At 35.1% G+C, this 18,807-nt stretch overlaps 1 protein-coding gene across 1 annotated transcript; it reads left to right on the top strand.

Annotated features, from left to right (window-relative positions):
• The first annotated feature begins 17,310 nt into the window (after nt 1–17,310).
• LOC103958416 (ethylene-responsive transcription factor ERF039-like) lies at nt 17,311–18,544 on the top strand. The gene has a single exon (XM_009370675.3). It carries the CDS (start codon nt 17,326–17,328, stop codon nt 18,187–18,189), a length of 864 nt encoding a protein of 287 aa, XP_009368950.2. The 5' UTR covers nt 17,311–17,325; the 3' UTR covers nt 18,190–18,544.
• Nucleotides 18,545–18,807: the final 263 nt, after the last annotated feature.

The following is an 18,807-nucleotide window of genomic DNA, read 5'->3' as shown; positions in this document are numbered from 1 at the left end:
TTACCTATTCTGAAGGTAAGTGTATAATAACATGGGGTTAATCCCAACCATAAGTAAACGACTAAATGTAATTGAACGAGGGTGCAACATTACCATCTTGTCCCTCATTGGAGAAATACCGATACATTATCTGAACAAGCCTCAAACATGCTCACAAACTACTTTCCCAAGCAACGTCATCAATACTATATAATTTCCGTGTCACAATTTCCATCATTCTAATACCTACCCACAACTTTCTACTGCAACTCACATATTGCTACCATATCTCAATTGTTGTCATACTCATAACCAGGAATGTAACCTCAGTTACACATAACTCTAACAAAGCTAAGTGTCTAACAATCATGTACCGAGCATAAAATCTCCGTTTGTCGATTCCAATGGTATTATAACTAACTATGGATACAATCAACTAAAACAGAGATAGTGATATATTACAACCATAGTACTTGTGGGACGAACAAAGCGCAACATGTCCACTAAAGTCTGAGTAATTCGCTTCAGTCAAATCTTTAGTTTATGGGTGGAAATATGATACTAAACAACATTTTAAAAGACTTCCAAAGACTTGGAAGTGAAACACGTAACACAATGAAATATAATTACACCAAGATGATAATCTTGTTGGGTTTTTGATTTCCTGAACTTGTATAAAAATCTAGAAGCAGCTTTCTCATAATGCCATTATCCTCCGAAAGTAAACAGAGAAGAAACTGTGGTTATCCAGTTTGTTTGGACTTTATTTCCTTAACCTCCTTCTACTATAACCGAAGGCGAGGCGTCTAGACCGAAAATTTTCTTCAATCATCTCAAGTGGAGCCTCAATTTTAATTTCTGTTTTATTTCCACATTTGATCATATCACGAATGAGGACTTTTAGGTCACGTCCCACAGATAAATTAACAACATCTCACTTCTATCTTAGTTGTCTTCACACGTGTCTTGCTATTGAAATTTCAATGCTCATTTTAAAGAAAGAAATCATCACCAATACCTTAAACTTTGAGGCTAAGAAAATACTACTTTCTACTTAAGAAAAACTACCACCAATTGGAACATCACATAAGCGTATCATTGGTTTAGCATCACAATTAATGAATTTCACATTCTCTACACATACAACATATCTCGAACTGAGCATATAAAAGGATACTTCCTAACTCCATTCATATAACAAAATGATTAAAATCATTCGAACCATTACTTGATAGATTAAAGGTAACTCCATATCGATACTCATATTTTCCAACTAAATAGAATAGGACAGGCTGAAAGTTTGCGAGAGTAGATACACAATAGTGCACTCATAGATGCTAATTTAATTCTGCTATTTCCTCTAACAGAACTTAGCTTGTTCCAAAAAAAAGTAAATGTAATAAAAAGTTCTAAGGTCAATGAAGATTTGGACACACCTTTCTACATAAGAATACCAATCGGTTTTCCAATGAAAATAGAAATTGTTAATTCTAGGTCATAAATATGATGGTTCATCTTTAGCGGTTCTACCACTAAGAAACATAAGCGTTAACATACTAAGAAAGTCTGAATCCGAATTGACTTGTCACATCAATTGACAATCACCATACATTATCAAAATCTCCACAGAGAAATGTCATCTAGCTTTCGAAATAAGGTGATGACTGTTGACTTTAGGTCATGAATAAGATGGTTCGTTTCAAACGGTTCTAACCGTTGGAAAATAAAAGCAATACTTCGTCATGTTGCCATACCAACTTAACAATGTGGTGGTATCAGAGGTAAGATTTTTGGGATATGACGCCAAAAGTATACGTCCTCGAAATGAACAATACTACTAACCAACTCTACGACACGAACTAAAAGGTCTTCACAGTTTCCTCGACACTCAAAACAATCTAACAGTGAGATATCATCCCGCATTTCGATTTTAATGTTTACCTATGGAAGTGATCGAGAGGTGGTTAGTCAAAGAGGTTTCGTTTACCTAGATAAGTGATAAGGTAAAAACAACAATCATGAGTTTACCGTCCTATTACAAAGCTTATTCCTAAGCTTCCACAATCCTAGTTTATTCAGCTCAAGCGAAGTAGTTCATTGATCCTAGGAGGATTTGATGACTGCTTTTCGGATTTCTACAACTCCTAGGATATGACAACTTACATTCGCAAGCCTATTCTCACCCATTTAATAAGTACAACTACGAAAGCAAAAATCTAGGAATAACGTTGATTGAAAAATCTCAAGGCTAGAAAAAGACCTTGCTAAAGATCTACTTTCAAAAAGACTTTATCGAAAGTCGATCTTCCTCCTGAAGATCCAGCATGAACACAAGTACGCTTGAAGATATTAGTGCTAACAGGGACCAAAAGTAATTATCTCTCAGATGATTTTTTGCGAAATGCTACTAAGAAATCAAGACTAGCTAAGATTTCCAATCTCTAAAGGATCAATACTAACGACAGTAGAACAATGATATAATTATTTGGTAATATCTCTGGCGATACATGATTATCAATACATTAACTTAGGCCATCAACTTGCCTCAATTTTATACCTTTCCTCCACAAGGAAAATCTTCATTTTAATTCTAAGGACAAACGCCAAAATGATTTAATAAAATTTCTTCAAGACCACAAAACTGCCTAAAACTAAAGAAAAGTTAACATATTTTTCTGTAATCAACGAGGCGGCAAAGTTCGAGCATTAGACACAAAACCAAGAATGCTCACATCACGCGTGTGATGAACACAATACTGCACAACTTATGCTCTGATACCAAACTGACACACCCCGATCCAGAAAGTCCACTTGGACCCTGAATCGAGTTGTGCTGGCCGACACCAGAAATGTGACGAAGCCATAAAATCTGATAGAGTATAGAAAAATGTGAATAATTTGAACCTAAAAATTTTAAATACCAGAGTGCGTTATGAGCGGGAGCGAATCCATTTCACACACGACGTCAGAGCATAAGTAAGGTACAGAAGTGTGGGTAAGAATCATACCCTCAGAAGTATCTATCAATACTAAGATTCGCCACATATCCTTGTCGATACAAACTCAGCAGCCAAAACCTGGAGGGCACTAAGTAGAGAGTGTGAGTGAGCAATAAAACCAAGCTTCCCAAAGTTATTACCTCTCTAAAAGTAATGCTCCTCAATGTAAAACCCGTATCGTTTTCCATAAGATAATACAAAGCCCCTCAATGTAAACCCCGTATCGTTTTCCATAAGACAATACAACATATATACATATATCCAAACCATACTAAAAAATGGCCAAAACCACGTTTTGCCATGTCCATTAACTCCACCATGCATTAATAAGTAGGCCAAATGAACTTAATCAATACAAAATGATATATTAGTCGGAGTCATCTAATGTGACCTGTACGACTGTACCCATATCTCATCAATCAATGCAAGCACATAAGTCGGAGTCACCTCTAGTGACCTGTACGACTTATCCATATCTCATCAATCAATGCTAGCATATAAGTCAGAGTCACCTAATGTGACTTGTATGACTGCACCCGTATCTCATCAATTAATGCTAGCACATAAGTCGGAGTCAGCTCTAGTGGCCTGTATGACTTATCCATATCTCATCGTATATCTCATCCATCATGCTAGCCAATAACTCAATAACATGCTAGCCAATAGCTCAATAGCATGATAGCCAATAACTCAATAACATGCTAGCCAATAACTCAAGAAGTATACCTGCACACGAGTTGGAACCACCTAAAGTGGTCTGTACGACAAGACTGGGTGTAAATAAATATGCTTAAGTGCTACGATCACGTGAAGATTGTGTGAGTAATCGCAGGTCACCTACGAGTTGGAACCACCTAAAGTGGTCTGTACGACAAGACCGTGCACCTACCTTGGATCCAAGGTGAGCGTAAGGTGCGGGAGGTGAACATTACGTGAAGGACTGTGCCTTGGCCACGAGTGGGAGCACTAACACCAGGGTGTAGGTTTATGAGCTATAATATATCTGAACACAATCATACTCACTACCATCACTATCATCAACATGTACTCACCTCAAGCTTACCTGGGCGTCCGCGGCGTCATTTAGCACTTCAAAGCATTCACAATAGTTAGGTTCAGGTAATATCCATATGAATATGAAATGATGCAATCTAAACCCCAAACATTTCATTATATTTCCAAAATATATAATACGGTGTAACATGTACAATCAATAACACCCTACTTCCAAACAATTTACTTTTGAGCGTAATCATCAGTGATAAGCCCAATTAGACACTAGTTAAATTAACTATCATTACTTACCTTTCCTTACTTCAATTTCTTGATTCTTCACGCATTGATTTATGATCAACATTTAATCACCAAATCATAAAGCTAAATCTCAAACTTCCCACCAATGTCCCTCACATTGCTTAATTCACTAAATAAGGCTATTGTCTCAATTATTTAATATCATTTATTATATGGATGCATCGAACGTCTTGTTAGACTGCCTACGTACCCTAAACAGGGATCAAGCCATTCGTAGTTCGCAATGATTAATTGTAGGTAACAAGCATAAATCACTTTAGAAGTGTTTGTGGAACTATCAATTATATGCCTATGAAAGAAAAAGACTCACTCACCTGGAGCCCACGCTATGATTATCTTGCACGCACATCGAGACATCACGATCTATCGTCGTTTTCCACAAAGTCCAAAAGTGGACAGAAGATTGCCAATTTTGCCCACGAAGCCGGCAGGTGCCTAAAGCTTCCTGGTGTCGATTTGTCGTCTACGGTGGTCCAATGGGGTCAAGGTTGGTTGGGTTTTTCTCCTAGGAGGATGGGCTACAAAGCCCAGGTGGTGGCATCGGCCATTGCTTTGCCAATTTGTCAGAAAATAAAAAAGGGTGGCCCGAGCACCGTGAGAACCGTCAACTTGCGTGGCCTCAAACTGTCACATACCATGGTTAATCAAGGTGGTTCTTGGGTGGGTTTTGTAGAGGGGAATGAGAGCTTCAAGATGGTGGTGGTGGCGTCGAAAAACTCCACCGGAGTTGGCCGGAATCGGCCTTGGAAAATGGGTAGTCGCGAGTGGAAAAACCCACGGGAAAGGTGGGAGCTTTCATTTTATTTTATTTTTTCTTTTCTTTTCTTCTTTTTTTCTGATTTCTCATTGGTCCTCCATCCTTTTTAATTTGATTGGTCCCTTTTTCTCTTTACTTAAGGCTGATTAGTTAGCCTTCCCACAAGGTGAGAGTTCAAATAATTTAACTACCTTTAAATAACCAACTTCAAACATCCGTAATTATATCCTTATAATTCAGACTCGCAAACGGCTTTTGCCTATGCGTGTGTAGTGGCAAGTATTACGAGGATATGCTAAAAGAATAAGTCATACGTCACTCTAACCGGTGATCAACGGAAGTCAAAATCCTTGCCTCTAGGGCATTTTCGTAAATTCACGCTTCTAAAATTAATAAAAATGTAAAATTTGGGACTGGTTGTCACATAGATAGTTTAAACGCGATGATTAATTTCAAAGTATGCATGCATAAAGTCATAAGCAAATTGATATGAAACTACATATTCATGCAAAGGCTCGTGGCCCTACTCTAGCAAAAGAAAAATTAATTACGCAATAATCATAATTAAAATCAAAAGAAATATTGTTGAGAAGAAAAGAATGGAAACACCTTGTAATTGAAATCTGCAATTCGCCAAGCCTATGCTAAGTTCTCTCTAAATGTCGCGTAGAAAAAAAATCCCATGGCATGGCTGGGTACTTATAAATTGCTTCTTATCATAATCCTCCTAAATAAGTTCTTTTAGAAAATTAGGAAACAAAATAACAAAAGGATAGCTTAAAATCACAATCCTAATCTAACTAGGCAATCTACCAGGTAAGTAATTATTCACATTTATGGACCAAACTAGATCCAAAATTGGCTCAAAAGGTCTTGTTTTAAAGGTCAAGCTTTTCCCTACAACTTTGTAGAAGGAACCATCTCCAGAAAACACCGTATCTAAAAAATCACAATTAAACTTGAAACATCAATCTGCTAGCACTGCGTATTGGACCTTAATTTGCCATGATCACATGCCTTGGAATTAAAATATGAAACTTTGACACAAACAATTTTGAAAGATTTGCAAACCCGCTTCATTACTCCAAAATTCATCTGTTTGATCATTTTTTGCTCAGATTAGATTCACATGTCCTACAATAAAAATATAACCTAAAGTATCAAAATTATTACAAAATAACCAATAAATTAATACTAAAATTGAAGTAAAAATATAAATTACTATCAACACATTATTGGTCCACCAAATAAATAAGTGAACGCTGAAAACAAAAGCCTCACTTGACATAATAACCTTATGGGCCATGGCCTATTGAAAGTTATTGTATTGGGCTTAGGACTTCGAGTCGGATTTTTTTTACGTGTACTGTTTCACATTGGCATATGTCATTTCATAACACTTGAGCCAAATACGTAAACAACTCATATGCTTATTTTGATACATAAAAGAAGTTAAGGTTCACATTAAAACATTTTGTCAAATACATTACTTTTCCGACGTGAGAAGACACCTGACATCCTTGCACAGGGTAAAGGACTTGGCTTCTTTGCCCTTCCGCTTCTCATACATTCTCATTTCCTTCTATTTTATACGATCACGGTTAAATCATGTTAATATTTTATATTGATTTTTTTATAAAAATAATAAGACAAAAAACAATAGTAATAAAAAATATTAACGTAATTTAACCGTAACTGCACAAATAAAAGAGAATGAAAATGTATGTGAAATAAAAGGGCAGAGAAACCAAGTCCCTTCCACAATGGACCGAAAAGCTGTATATAAAATAAAATATAGAAATCAGACTCTTATGACAAAATTCCCGAGTTAATTGGGATCCAGAGTGCAGTACTGTGTTTAAGTGATGTGGCCTTCCACTGCTGCCCTGTCTCTTCATCATAATGCGAATGGTCCAGGCCTTTAAAAACAATTGTCCGACCTAGTTTCCTGGCTTATAATATATGAATTCACACGGCACGTAGCTCACCTGTGTAAGTCTTATTTCATAAATTAACCATGATCTGATATAAACTAACCATCTGGTCTGGAGAATGGACCATCTTATAAATCTAAATTCTCAACCACTAAAGTATTTGAAATGTTCACCATGTTTCAACTTTTTCCGCAATATCACAAAATCATAGCACTAGGTCACACCATCATCATAAGTCAATGTATATGATGACCAAATGTTGATACCAAACTTACAATTTTTACCTTGCAATTCTACGTCGGTGTCAGACTGTCATTGTTAGAGTAATGTATGTAGCACAATTTTTTTTTTAAATGATTTTCACATGCTCTTTTTATCTCTATATACAATCTTCTCTATTTGTGGTATTTGAATAATATAAATTAAAGGATAATCAAATGACAGAAATTAATATAAGTCTGCAAAAAGAAAAATGAAACATGGAATCAAATGAGACAAATTAAAGGAAAATCAAATGAAAGAAAATCATACCCTTCCATTTTTTTGTGGTCGTCATCTGAGAAGGTGCATAGAGTTCTGGTGTTTACACTTGCTCATGTGACTACACCACCTCCTTTTCCTTGTCTGCCGAATCTGGCAGTGTTGTTTGTGGTATCCCCACAAGCTTCTTCTATTTGGTGCTCATGTTTGTTGAGATGTTGTCTGTCAGCAAATGAGATCCATTATCTTTCCATCTCTGAGGTGCTGGTTAGGGGTATGGTTGGTGGTGAAGTTTCGAGATCGTCGGGGGAGCTCCGGCGAATTCGAAGAAGATGCTGGAAGAAGGTGTATAGGGTTATGTGTCTGTATTCTGTTTTGAGCCCAAAACTTTGTTTGGGATTTTGGCTTACTTTTGAGGTGCATCATTTTGTTTAAGTGAATAGTGTTTCTGGACCTCTAAAAATGTATTTGCTTGTTTTGTTAATGAAGTTTCCTTTGATCCAAAAATAAAAAAAAAAAAGAAAAAAAACCTTAGTTGCACTAATGCCCAAGGATTGAAATAATGGACATTAAACTACGCTTAAACGCTAAACCCTACTGTTGTTGTAATTCCTCAAATTTGTCTCATTATATCGATACCAACTTGATTTGATGTCCATAATGTCGATATTATCTCATCTAACAACAACAATAGTCTCAAGATAATTTAGATACGACAAAAATAAAGTATCAATATGTTGTCGATATTGTCAATTCACTGTAATAGTTGTATTATTTGAGAATATTTGTTACAATAATAGTGTTATTTGAGATACTTTCTCCCCAAAATTCAATAATTATAGGATAATTTATGTATACACGTGTTATAATTTAAACCAACAAATTATAATTATCAAGAACTTCAGATCCCAACTAGTAAATGGCTAGAAGCCTGAAATGTTGGTAACTTTCACATTCTGGATCCTTATGAATTCGTTCACATTCCACGTTTGGTGATTGACTACTGGATCATCTGATCTGATGAATTCCATATAACATGTTCTATTTACTGCCAAACTATCAGCCAAAATAGACTGGAGCAAGACAAAATTGCATCTAAATGTATGGTTTATCAATTAAGAATTTTTTTTTCCCTAGAAGGTGTGCGTGTAGTTTGAGTGTATTAAATATTTTTTTTTACGAGGCAAAACTACTCTAGTGTAGAGGAGGAATATTCAAACTTTAGTGCATAGGAATATATATATATATATATATAAGTGCATGTGTATAAAAATTCTTTTTTTTTTTTTTGGCCGAAGAAACATTCCATTAATGTAAGGGAAATTACAATTTGTGAAAAAAGGGCCTGCATCCAAACAATACACAAAGTCTTACATAAAACAAAGCTTGACATAAAAGATAAAACAGACCCAAGTAAAGTAGAGCACCAACCCAAAACACAAGGGGAGGCCCATACATCATTATGCCCATAGGTAGCAAAAGCAGAAAAGCAACATAAACCCTAATCTTCAGCATCCAAAATATCGCCGCTGCTTCCACCGTGAAAAAATCCTTCGCCCCAAAAGAAAAAGAGAACTCAAACCATAAACTAGATATGAGAGTATTGTGCAAAATCCGTTCATAAAGAAACAAAGCCTCCACATCCACACCTGCAAGGAAGGTCACAAAACGGAACAGGAGGAGGGGGAGGGCAAAGGAGGTGTGTAAAACACCATTGTTCCGAAGTGAATCGTTCCACACTTCGTCCAAATTTTCTGGCAAGCTGGTTCAGCAGTGGGCTGGGAAGGTTGGGTCTTATGTTAAGATAGAGCCCAAAACTCCAAGATCTAAATCATGATTATGGGTTGGAAAATAAGAGTTGGAGCAAGAGGAAGGACGGAAAAATGGGTGCAAAGATGAGGGGAAAAGGGGGAGGCAATGAGCATCTTCTGGGTGAGAAGTAGGGAGAAATCTGAGACAAGGGTATTGAATTATAAATACATGGCACCCTACATTATTAAGGGTATGCAAAACCATTGAATAAAACCTTGTTCATTGTTTTTAGTTTCCTGCGAGTTTCTACTTTTATAATCTTCTGTGATTCTCTAGTTCTTTATGGTACTCAAAGCCCTATAAGTCCAACGACAGAAGATAATTTTTTTTTCTACCCATCATGTCCCAGATTAACCCCCCACCTGCAGTCCCTACTACAAATATGTCTTCTTACATGACTATTATTGTGAACATCAAACTAGATAGGACAAACTATCTGCTATGGTTAGCCCAGATTCTAGTCGTGATCTTATGGGCTATGTCGATGGCATCATCCTAAAATTTAATTAAACAACAAAAATAAAAAAATCTTCTACCCCAACAACACTTGTGAGATTTCTACTGTTGGGTTTCTCTACACATACTCAGAATGATCTATTCCACCAAAAAAAATTCCTTACCAGAGGTGGCCAACAGGGTCGACAAACCCAAATCCAAACAACCTGGTTGTACCCACTCTTCTCTAGTTGATCTTTAACTCTTCATATTCACCCTGTACACGAAGACAAATAACTTAGTCTATTATCATGGGAAACTAATTAACAACATATTTGATAGCAACGTCTTGCAGGCATGCATTTGATCATTTAATATAAAACAAAATGTTGAGAAATTCCAAAAATTCTACATTATATTCTCTCATATATGTAGCCTAAAATTGGAGACTCTGTACAAGGTGTTATGCTTAACAACTTTTTCAGAAAGTGTTTGGTACATTTACAACAAAAAAATCGTTTTAAAACATTACCAAAACATGTCCTATTTCTCTAAACTAAGAAAAATATACACTATGAACAAGTAGTGTCATAACCTCTCCAAAATATGTGATCCTCCAAATCATGAGATAAAGAAAGTGCAGCTACCAAACCTTTTCCCTAAACATGGAGAAAGACTTAAATGGAACGGGTTGACTGCCACTTACACATGGAATTGTATTATTGAACAACATGCGACAGTGAACCTGCTCAATGTAAGTTACTCACAATGAACCATATCCTCTTGGAGCCACATTGACCCCATTATTAAGCAACAGATCCGACACTTCTTGAAGATTAAAAAAACAATAGGCACAATGAAAGTCTTTTCAAATCCCATGGCAACAATTCAATAAACATTGACAGATGAAATAAACAAATACAGAGGTCATCCCAAGCATGAAAGCAATTCCACAAACACAGACACATAAACACAAGAACAAGAGCTAAAGAAGAAAGTAACCATTCTTCGAACAACGAAACGAGATATTTCAAATTTTTTGCAAGACACAAAGAAACTAAACAGGTGTTCCCTTGCATTTCTATAAACTGATGATATTTGTGTTTTCACATAATGCTCTTACAGATTCTATAAGTTCTACTTGAAAAATACTCTACTCCCATCCCCATGTTAACTTTAAAAGACAAATGTGTACTTGTGGAAATTTTAAGTTTGTTTGAATGTATTTTTCATAGATTGATTGAATGTACAAGAAGGGATATATAATGAGGTAGAAGGTTACAAGCAACCTTACCTTGGCAAATCCTACTAACCTGGTAAACCCTAAAGTTGTCACTTCTTAAATTAAGGGAGTGCAGCAAGTAGCTAGCACACAACTATCAACAAGTCATCTAGATGTCAATCTTCCTCAAATTAAGGGATTAGACTTACTAGAGAATCTCATGGAAAGAGGAAACATAAAATCTGGCAGCATCAGTCACCCCATATCATTTAATATCCATATGCAACATCAGTATGCAGCATTAGTCACCCCATATCGTCTAATATCCATATGCAGTATCAATATGCAGTATCAGTCATATGCAGCATTAGTCATCCCATATCGTCTAATAGTACTAATTAGCCAACATAAATCATGCTCCATGTGCTAAGTGCTCTCATAAATATCATTTTACATTTCAAGAACATACCATCAGACTCTTCCCCAACAAAGTTCATCAACTGGTCAATCTCTCTCACTTCAATAGCACTTGAATAAGAAGATTCTGGTTGGTCCCACACTAAGAGAAAAACCTACTCCATAACAATGCAAAAGAAACCTCAAGGCAATGCACCTAATATCAAGTAAGGACCTATATATATAGTACTTCTTAAAAATTAAATTTGCATTGTGCTGATATTTCAAAAATTTGTTCATCATAACTTGTAAACATAGATAGAGTATCATTATTAACTTAACTAAAAGGCAAATCGATTCAAGAACTACTAAATATATGACCCTGTATCGCGGAACCCGCTTTGATTGATTCATCCTTAAGTAATTCCACAAACACATAAACACAAGAACAAGAGCTAAATTATCAAATGTAGGAGAAAACAAGAGAGACCGATTTGGGAAAACAGTGAATAACATAGACCCATTTAAGCAAAATTTCAAATTTTCACAGTTGAGACAAATTTACAAGAGAGAAATCAAGAAAAGTGCAGTAATTTCAAGAGAAAAGGAAAGATTTGAGTACCTTTTGAGAAGAAATAGGGAGAAATGACAGATGAGAAACTAGGTCTTCTTAAATCAAAGAGAGTAGAGTACGAGAGCAAGCAACTGAGGTTTAAGGAAGACGAAAGCGCGATGCAGTCAGGGCTACCAACAATCCGTCATCGGCAAAGTTGAGAGACTAAGAGATGAAATGGGGGTGGAAATAGAATAGATGAGTTCTAATTGGGGCTTTGTTTTTATGTTTTTTTTTTTTTTTTTTTTAATTTTTCCCTTTGCCTTTAGTAAAACAAATGGTGATGAATTGACTTTTCTCACATACCTAGGTCACCTAATCTTAGGTTATGTGAAGAACCCAATCTTTTCATCACCCAGTGAAAACAATAGGGTGGCAAAATTTGGCTTCAAAAAATTTGTGAGGAATTTAGGCTTCCTAAGTGACGAACAACATTCCAAAATTGTTTTGCATCCCACAGTAGTATGTATGTGACGCTTTTTTTTTAAATTCCTTACCTATTATACTAAAATGTGATGAATTTATAGGCATCACATAAAATGTCGTCACCTAATCCATGTTTTCTTGTAGTGTTTGCAAGATTAGTAGTGTAAAAATTAGAAATCCATAATTAATCTCATTAAGTCTCAAATTTTAGTGCTCACAAATATACAAATCAAGTGATAGTATAACATATAAGCACGGATATCGTCCAACAGTGATTAAATTGATTTTAAAAGTCTTACTAGCTAAACTGAGACAAATTATAATTGAAAAGTTTTAATGGAAAAGATATGAGATCTTGAATTAAACTAAAAATTAAATAAAACATACAATTAAATGCATGGAAATAAGACATTGAAAACATAAGAAAACAAGACTAAGCTCATCTGAGTTTACCGTAACCAATTATACTTAATCTCGTTTATATGTCATGAACAAGTAATTACCTAGTATTGATGATCGAGTTTTCTTAAATTCTTCAATGGTCATGGTATTTGGTTGCATCAAAAGTATCCTTGATATGAACCCTCTATAACATCTAGAAGAATTTAAATAAGTAAGAATACATTAAGCTCTATGGAAATCGTTTACCACACAAAACCTAATTTGTAGACATCTATAAATAGGAATTCATAGTATTGTTTCCACGAAGCTAAAACCCAAGTTAAGTATGACATCTACTCTAACTTGCATCAAATGAATTCAATAAAACCTATACAGTGATCAATCTTCTATATAAAAATAAGCGCATCACGAATAGTAAAAGATACTCAATACGAATAAAAAATTTGATAATGATAATACCAAAAGAAAATTAAATATTCATGATCAGGCTACATCTTTGCGGATAAAAACTTGATAATAACAATGCCCCAAAAAAAAAACAATTGAATGTAGATGATCAGGCTACATTGTAGCCCTAGCAAAGAAAAACCTAGAAAATCCTTGTTGTGCCGCAATCCTTGTAAAAAACTAGTGTCTATTTGGTGGCTGACTAATCTCACAAGAAGAATGAATCTTCTTAAGAGCCTTCGAAAGCCTAACCAAGTACAGGGTTGGGATTGCTTAAATTTTGTTAAAAAGCAGTTACAAAAAAAATTTGGGGTCTAAAATGTGTTTGATAAATGTAAAAATTAGTGTTTTTTTTTTTTTTTTCAAAATTTTGGTCAAAATAATCAGAAAAGTAGACGTGGTAAAACTTTGCTTCTCAAAACCTGCTTTTTTCAAAAGAGGTGGAGTGAACAATGGAGTTTAATAATGACAACCCTTTCTCCTCTCCCTTCTCCGTTTCTCCTTCGCAATGTTATTTCCCTTCATCACATCAAAACTTGAACCTAAAGACTATCAGAGACCTTCTCGTCCTTCAAATCGACGGTTGGGAGGTTCAGATTTCGGACATAGGACTTCGACGGTGGCCTTTCAAATTGAAGGCTGGTGTCGGCGAGGTTTGTGTTTCGGAGATAAGATCTCGTCGAGGCTGCCGTCAATAAGTATGTCTTGAATCTAACGAGATTCAGGAGTTGTAGGTTTGCTGAGAATCTATTGTAATTGCTGAGAGATAGGGAGAGTATGTGGTGGTTGGCCTTGATGGTTAAAGAAATGCTAAGGGGACTCTCTTAAAACTAATTATATCTTGTGTGACTACTTTTTTTTAACAAACCAACAACACTTTTCTAGTCATGTCCTTTATGGTCAATGTACACAATCACCACACTTCTACATAAAAGTTGATCAAATCACTTTGACACTGCTTTGTAACTCACAACAGTTTTACAAAACAAATTTACCAACTAAAAATTTGCTCTATTTCACAACTGATTATCTTCATAGCACAGCAAAAGTTTTCTTTAAAGCACAGAAATACCAAAACTTAGAATCCCTAACCTAAATGACTTAGGTCTTATCAAAAACAAAAAGGAACGTAAAATAATAACTTACTAGTAATTAGATCTCCCCTAGAATAACTTGGACAGCTTTCCCATTCTATCAAATTCTCTATTATCGATCCTCTCCATTCCTTTGCATTGCTTCAACACATCATCAATATTTTTCCATGTTGTTTGGACTCGGATCGTCAAATCCCTTTGCACGTGGAAATTACTCTAGGCACCGCAAAATCTCGTTTTTTCTTCTTTTATGTGTAACTTCGATATCGGATGCCTAGAAATTAAAACAATGAAATTTAGTGTATTTAACTCATTCGTAACTCCAAAATTCATGAGAAATATTCATTGAAATATATTAAAATATAGACACATTAATCAATTTCAAAATTTTCTGTACTTTGCAAGATCAGTTTCAATATTTCTGCACTTCTACAAGATCAATTTTAAAATTCTTGCAATTCTGTAAGATTAGTTTCAAACTTTCTTCACTTCTACAAGAACAGTTTCAAAATTCCAGCATTTATGCAAGATCAGTTGTAAAATTTAGCATTCTACAAGATTAGTTTCAAAATTCATGCCCTTCTAAAAGATCAATTTCCAAATTTCAACATTTCGGCAAAATCAGTTTCAAAATTCATTCATCCAAATCAAAAAAACCTCAAAATCAAATAATTTTAGAAAATATTATGATCAAAAACCAAAAATAAAAAATCCCAATGGTTCTCATAAAAAAAATTTAAAAAAAACTCATAAATTTAGAGAACAAAACGAATAAGAAAAGGACGAGACAAAAGTATGAAGAGAAGTAGGAGAGAGAGATGGATGATGAAGGAGGAGAGAAAAAAGAGAGAGAGAAGGGAAAAAGAAGATAGAAACTATGGTAGACAATTTTCGCCGTCTTCAGTCTTGACGAGTTTTCTATATATAGAAAAGCTTACCAATATTTGGTAGAGATTGTGGTATTTATAAGAGGATGTGGCCAACCTAGGAGTTAAAGTTTTTCCCTGCACATGGTGGCATCCTATTGGTCAAGGTATGTCATCCGTTGGATGAATGAGGTAAGAATATTCTCAAGATATTAATTAGGAGATAATATCTTGAGATAATGGTGGAAGTATCCCTAACTAGTTGAAATAGGAATTACTTACTTGATAGAGATGATCTTCAGTTGGGCATGTATTAAAAATATAATTAATTACTAAATCCTACAATTAATACTTTTGACTTTTCCTTGCCACAAGCTGGGGAGCTTTAAGTAGTCGTAATCCATTGCTTGAACTTTTAGGGATGCTGAGCTGCGCGTGAGGACGCTTAAGAACCCTACCCATTTAATGAGGGCAATCTTATCTTTCTTGAGTAAAAGTCCATGTGTTGCCTTGTGGATTTTTTGGATTATTTTTTGCTCCACAAAAACCTATCTTCAAACATAGAGGGGTTAAAATTGTAAATGTCAATGCAATCAAATACTTTCAAAAAATGCTAAAATAAAAAACTAAAAATCTAAAATCCCAATCATGCATAGAAAAGAAAAAACTCATAAATGTAGGGAACAATATGAAAAAGAGAGGAGGAGAGAGATAAGTATGAATAAGAAATAGAAGAGAAGGACAAAGAAGGAAGAGGAGAGCAAGAAAGAAAGAGTGACACGGGTAGAAGGACAAGGAGGAGATAGAGAAGCACGAAGAAGAGAGGAGAAATAAAGAAACAATACAAATAAGGAGATGGATACCTATTTTTCAATTACAGAGGAGAAAAATTGTAAATGCAAAAATAATTAAAAAAAAAAACAACCATGACATTATCTGCCACATAGGTATGTTTTGTTCTTCTATTAAATAAATAAAAAAAAATTCTCTCCCCAAAATATAGTCTTAATTTGACTTTATGTGTAATTTCTTCTAGCTTGTACATTAAAAATAGGTACATCTTATATAAAAAAAAAAGTTAGTATATTTTACATATAACAAATTGGTACATTATAGATATATGAATGGTACATTATAAATAAATTATGGGGGCCAACCAATGAAAAGCAAATCTTTGAATGGCCCACCTCCTTGAGTATTCTAAAGTTACAATCAATACAAATACAATAAGCACACGTAAATGCCCTACTCTTTCCCAATTAAGTTCTTCAATAAGACATAGGGGAGAGGGCCAAAGATACAAATCCACTATAAAAGATCGCATAATGATGGAAAAATTAAATTTATAGATTAAATTTACAAATTAAATGATGTATCACTAATAAGAATGAGCATATTTATCAACGTTTAAGTAATGATCAAATCATCAACTTTCATATAATTTAGTTCACAAATTTAATCTCCCTAACATTACAGTAAAAGATATGCCAAAGCATAGATCATTCAAACATCAACATGGGGCTAGACAAAGTTAGTAACAATGTACTCTTTGAAAAATACTCCTCACCTTACTGGCGCAACGTGATGGAAAAAAAAATAAACAATGTTATTTGTAAAGAATATGTTCATTCGAACTCAATTCAAAAATATAAAAACCCAATATCACGTGCTATTGATAATATAACTTAACTCTACAAGCCTTAAGAATGCAAATAAGATTAGAATTAAACAAATAACTTAATAATGAAAACAGGCTTAAATCTTAAAACACTAAGAAATCGTTACAATGATGAATTTAACTGAAAAAGTCTTATATAACAACATAGTAGTGAGTTTGATACACATCGTCGTTCTATTTGAAATGACTTGTCATGGGTTTCAAATGGGACATTAGAGTCTTAATCTGCAAAACTTTGTTCTTTGTCTTTCGGCTCAATTTTCAATTACCTCGTCATTTAATCTGAATTACTTATATTTTATGAATGATTTTTTCTTATTAATAAATTAAAATCTGACGCGTATATAGAAATGATTGATTGTACGTAAAAGAAATGACTGGTTCTGGTAAAGAGTGGAACAGTGTTCGTACTCTTGTGCTTTGGTCCACTGCTTTAATTATATATACACACACACATGCATATCTTTTCTCATGTGTAAGCACCGTAAGAGAAGACCACATACCCCTATTTTAAGCTTTCTCTACCACATTCTTCTTCATTTTCTTTTTCTTTTTTCTTCTTCTACCCACTTAACCATGGAAGAAGAACAATTCAATTTTATAGACTGTGAGGCTCAAACCACATCTTCTTCTTACTCAAATTCTTCCACCTCTCAATCACAAAAAATTAGCAAGAGATCATCATCATCAAATCAACTAGAACTACTTGTTGGTCATCAAAAAGCTGCTACTACATTGACTACTAATGATGATGATGATGATGATCAAATTAGTAAGAAGAAAGCAAAGATTAAAAAAAGGATTAATGGTGATGGGAGGCAGCAGAGGCATCCTCATCATCCAACGTATAGGGGAGTGAGAATGCGTCATTGGGGCAAATGGGTCTCAGAAATCCGAGAGCCAAGAAAGAAGTCACGAATTTGGCTTGGAACTTTTCCCATCCCCGAAATGGCCGCTCGAGCGCACGATGTCGCCGCTCTGACGATCAAAGGCAGCTCTGCTGTTCTCAACTTCCCTGAGCTAGCTCAAGAGCTTCCTATTCCGGCTTCTGCCTCGCCAAAGGACATCCAAGCTGCTGCTGCTAAGGCAGCTGCTCTTACCTTCCCAAGCAGCAGCCTTGAACAGGAAGCGGAAGTCGAGACAGAGCTGATGAGCCAAGCTGTTCACGACAGTAGTCCTCATGATTCATCATCAACTTCACCAACTACCAATTACAATGATGACATGTTGTTTGACCTCCCTGATCTGCTTTTAGATGTTGGGCATCACAGTGATCATGGATTTATTTTCTCTGTGCCATGGCTTGATGAAGAGCCTGAGTTTTTGTGGGAGTGACTCAGATGTCAGAACCAATGGGGCAAAAGCATTCACTGAAGAATTGAAGAAAGCAGAAGCTTAATTGGCAAGCTTTGTTTAAAAGTTGATATATGTTGCTTGTTTTTGCTGGTGCTCCAAAGTCCAAATAGCTACTCGAATCAAGAAGCTCAACTTTTCAGTTTCCACAGGTTTGGTTTGGGATTATGTTGCCAAAGGTTCAGCTTGATTAATTAATTTACCACTGTAAGGTAAGGAATATTAGCCATGCCTGCTAGATTTTGTTAAAAAAAACCTGAATAATGTACCCTTTTAATTAATTTGTCATAATTTCGCTGTAAATATATATTGAGATAAATAACAATGTTCATGCGTATAGGAGCTTGTCATAATTCCAAGTACACTGAAAACTTCTCTATTTTCAGTTGGTGCACTTGATAAATTTGACTCTAAATTTTCAATTTTCCCACTGGAAAATTTGGACAACATTGTTATAAAACTTCAAGGGAATGTATAGAGCACTGTTCTAAAAATCCCAGCCTAGCGCCGTCTAGTCCCCACCTAGGCACTAGGCGGCTGGCCATTGCCCAATTAATGCCGAGGTGTTTGAAAATTACGAAAGAGCCCCTAGACTTGCTA

This window comes from the organism of the source record quoted next, unplaced genomic scaffold (assembly GCF_019419815.1).
Source record: "Pyrus x bretschneideri cultivar Hongxiangsu unplaced genomic scaffold, Pyrus_bretschneideri_v1 Contig34, whole genome shotgun sequence".
NCBI classification, from domain to species: domain Eukaryota; kingdom Viridiplantae; phylum Streptophyta; class Magnoliopsida; order Rosales; family Rosaceae; genus Pyrus; species Pyrus x bretschneideri.
Note: the sequence above shows the minus strand (reverse complement) of the source record. Positions and strands in the feature narration are given on the sequence as shown.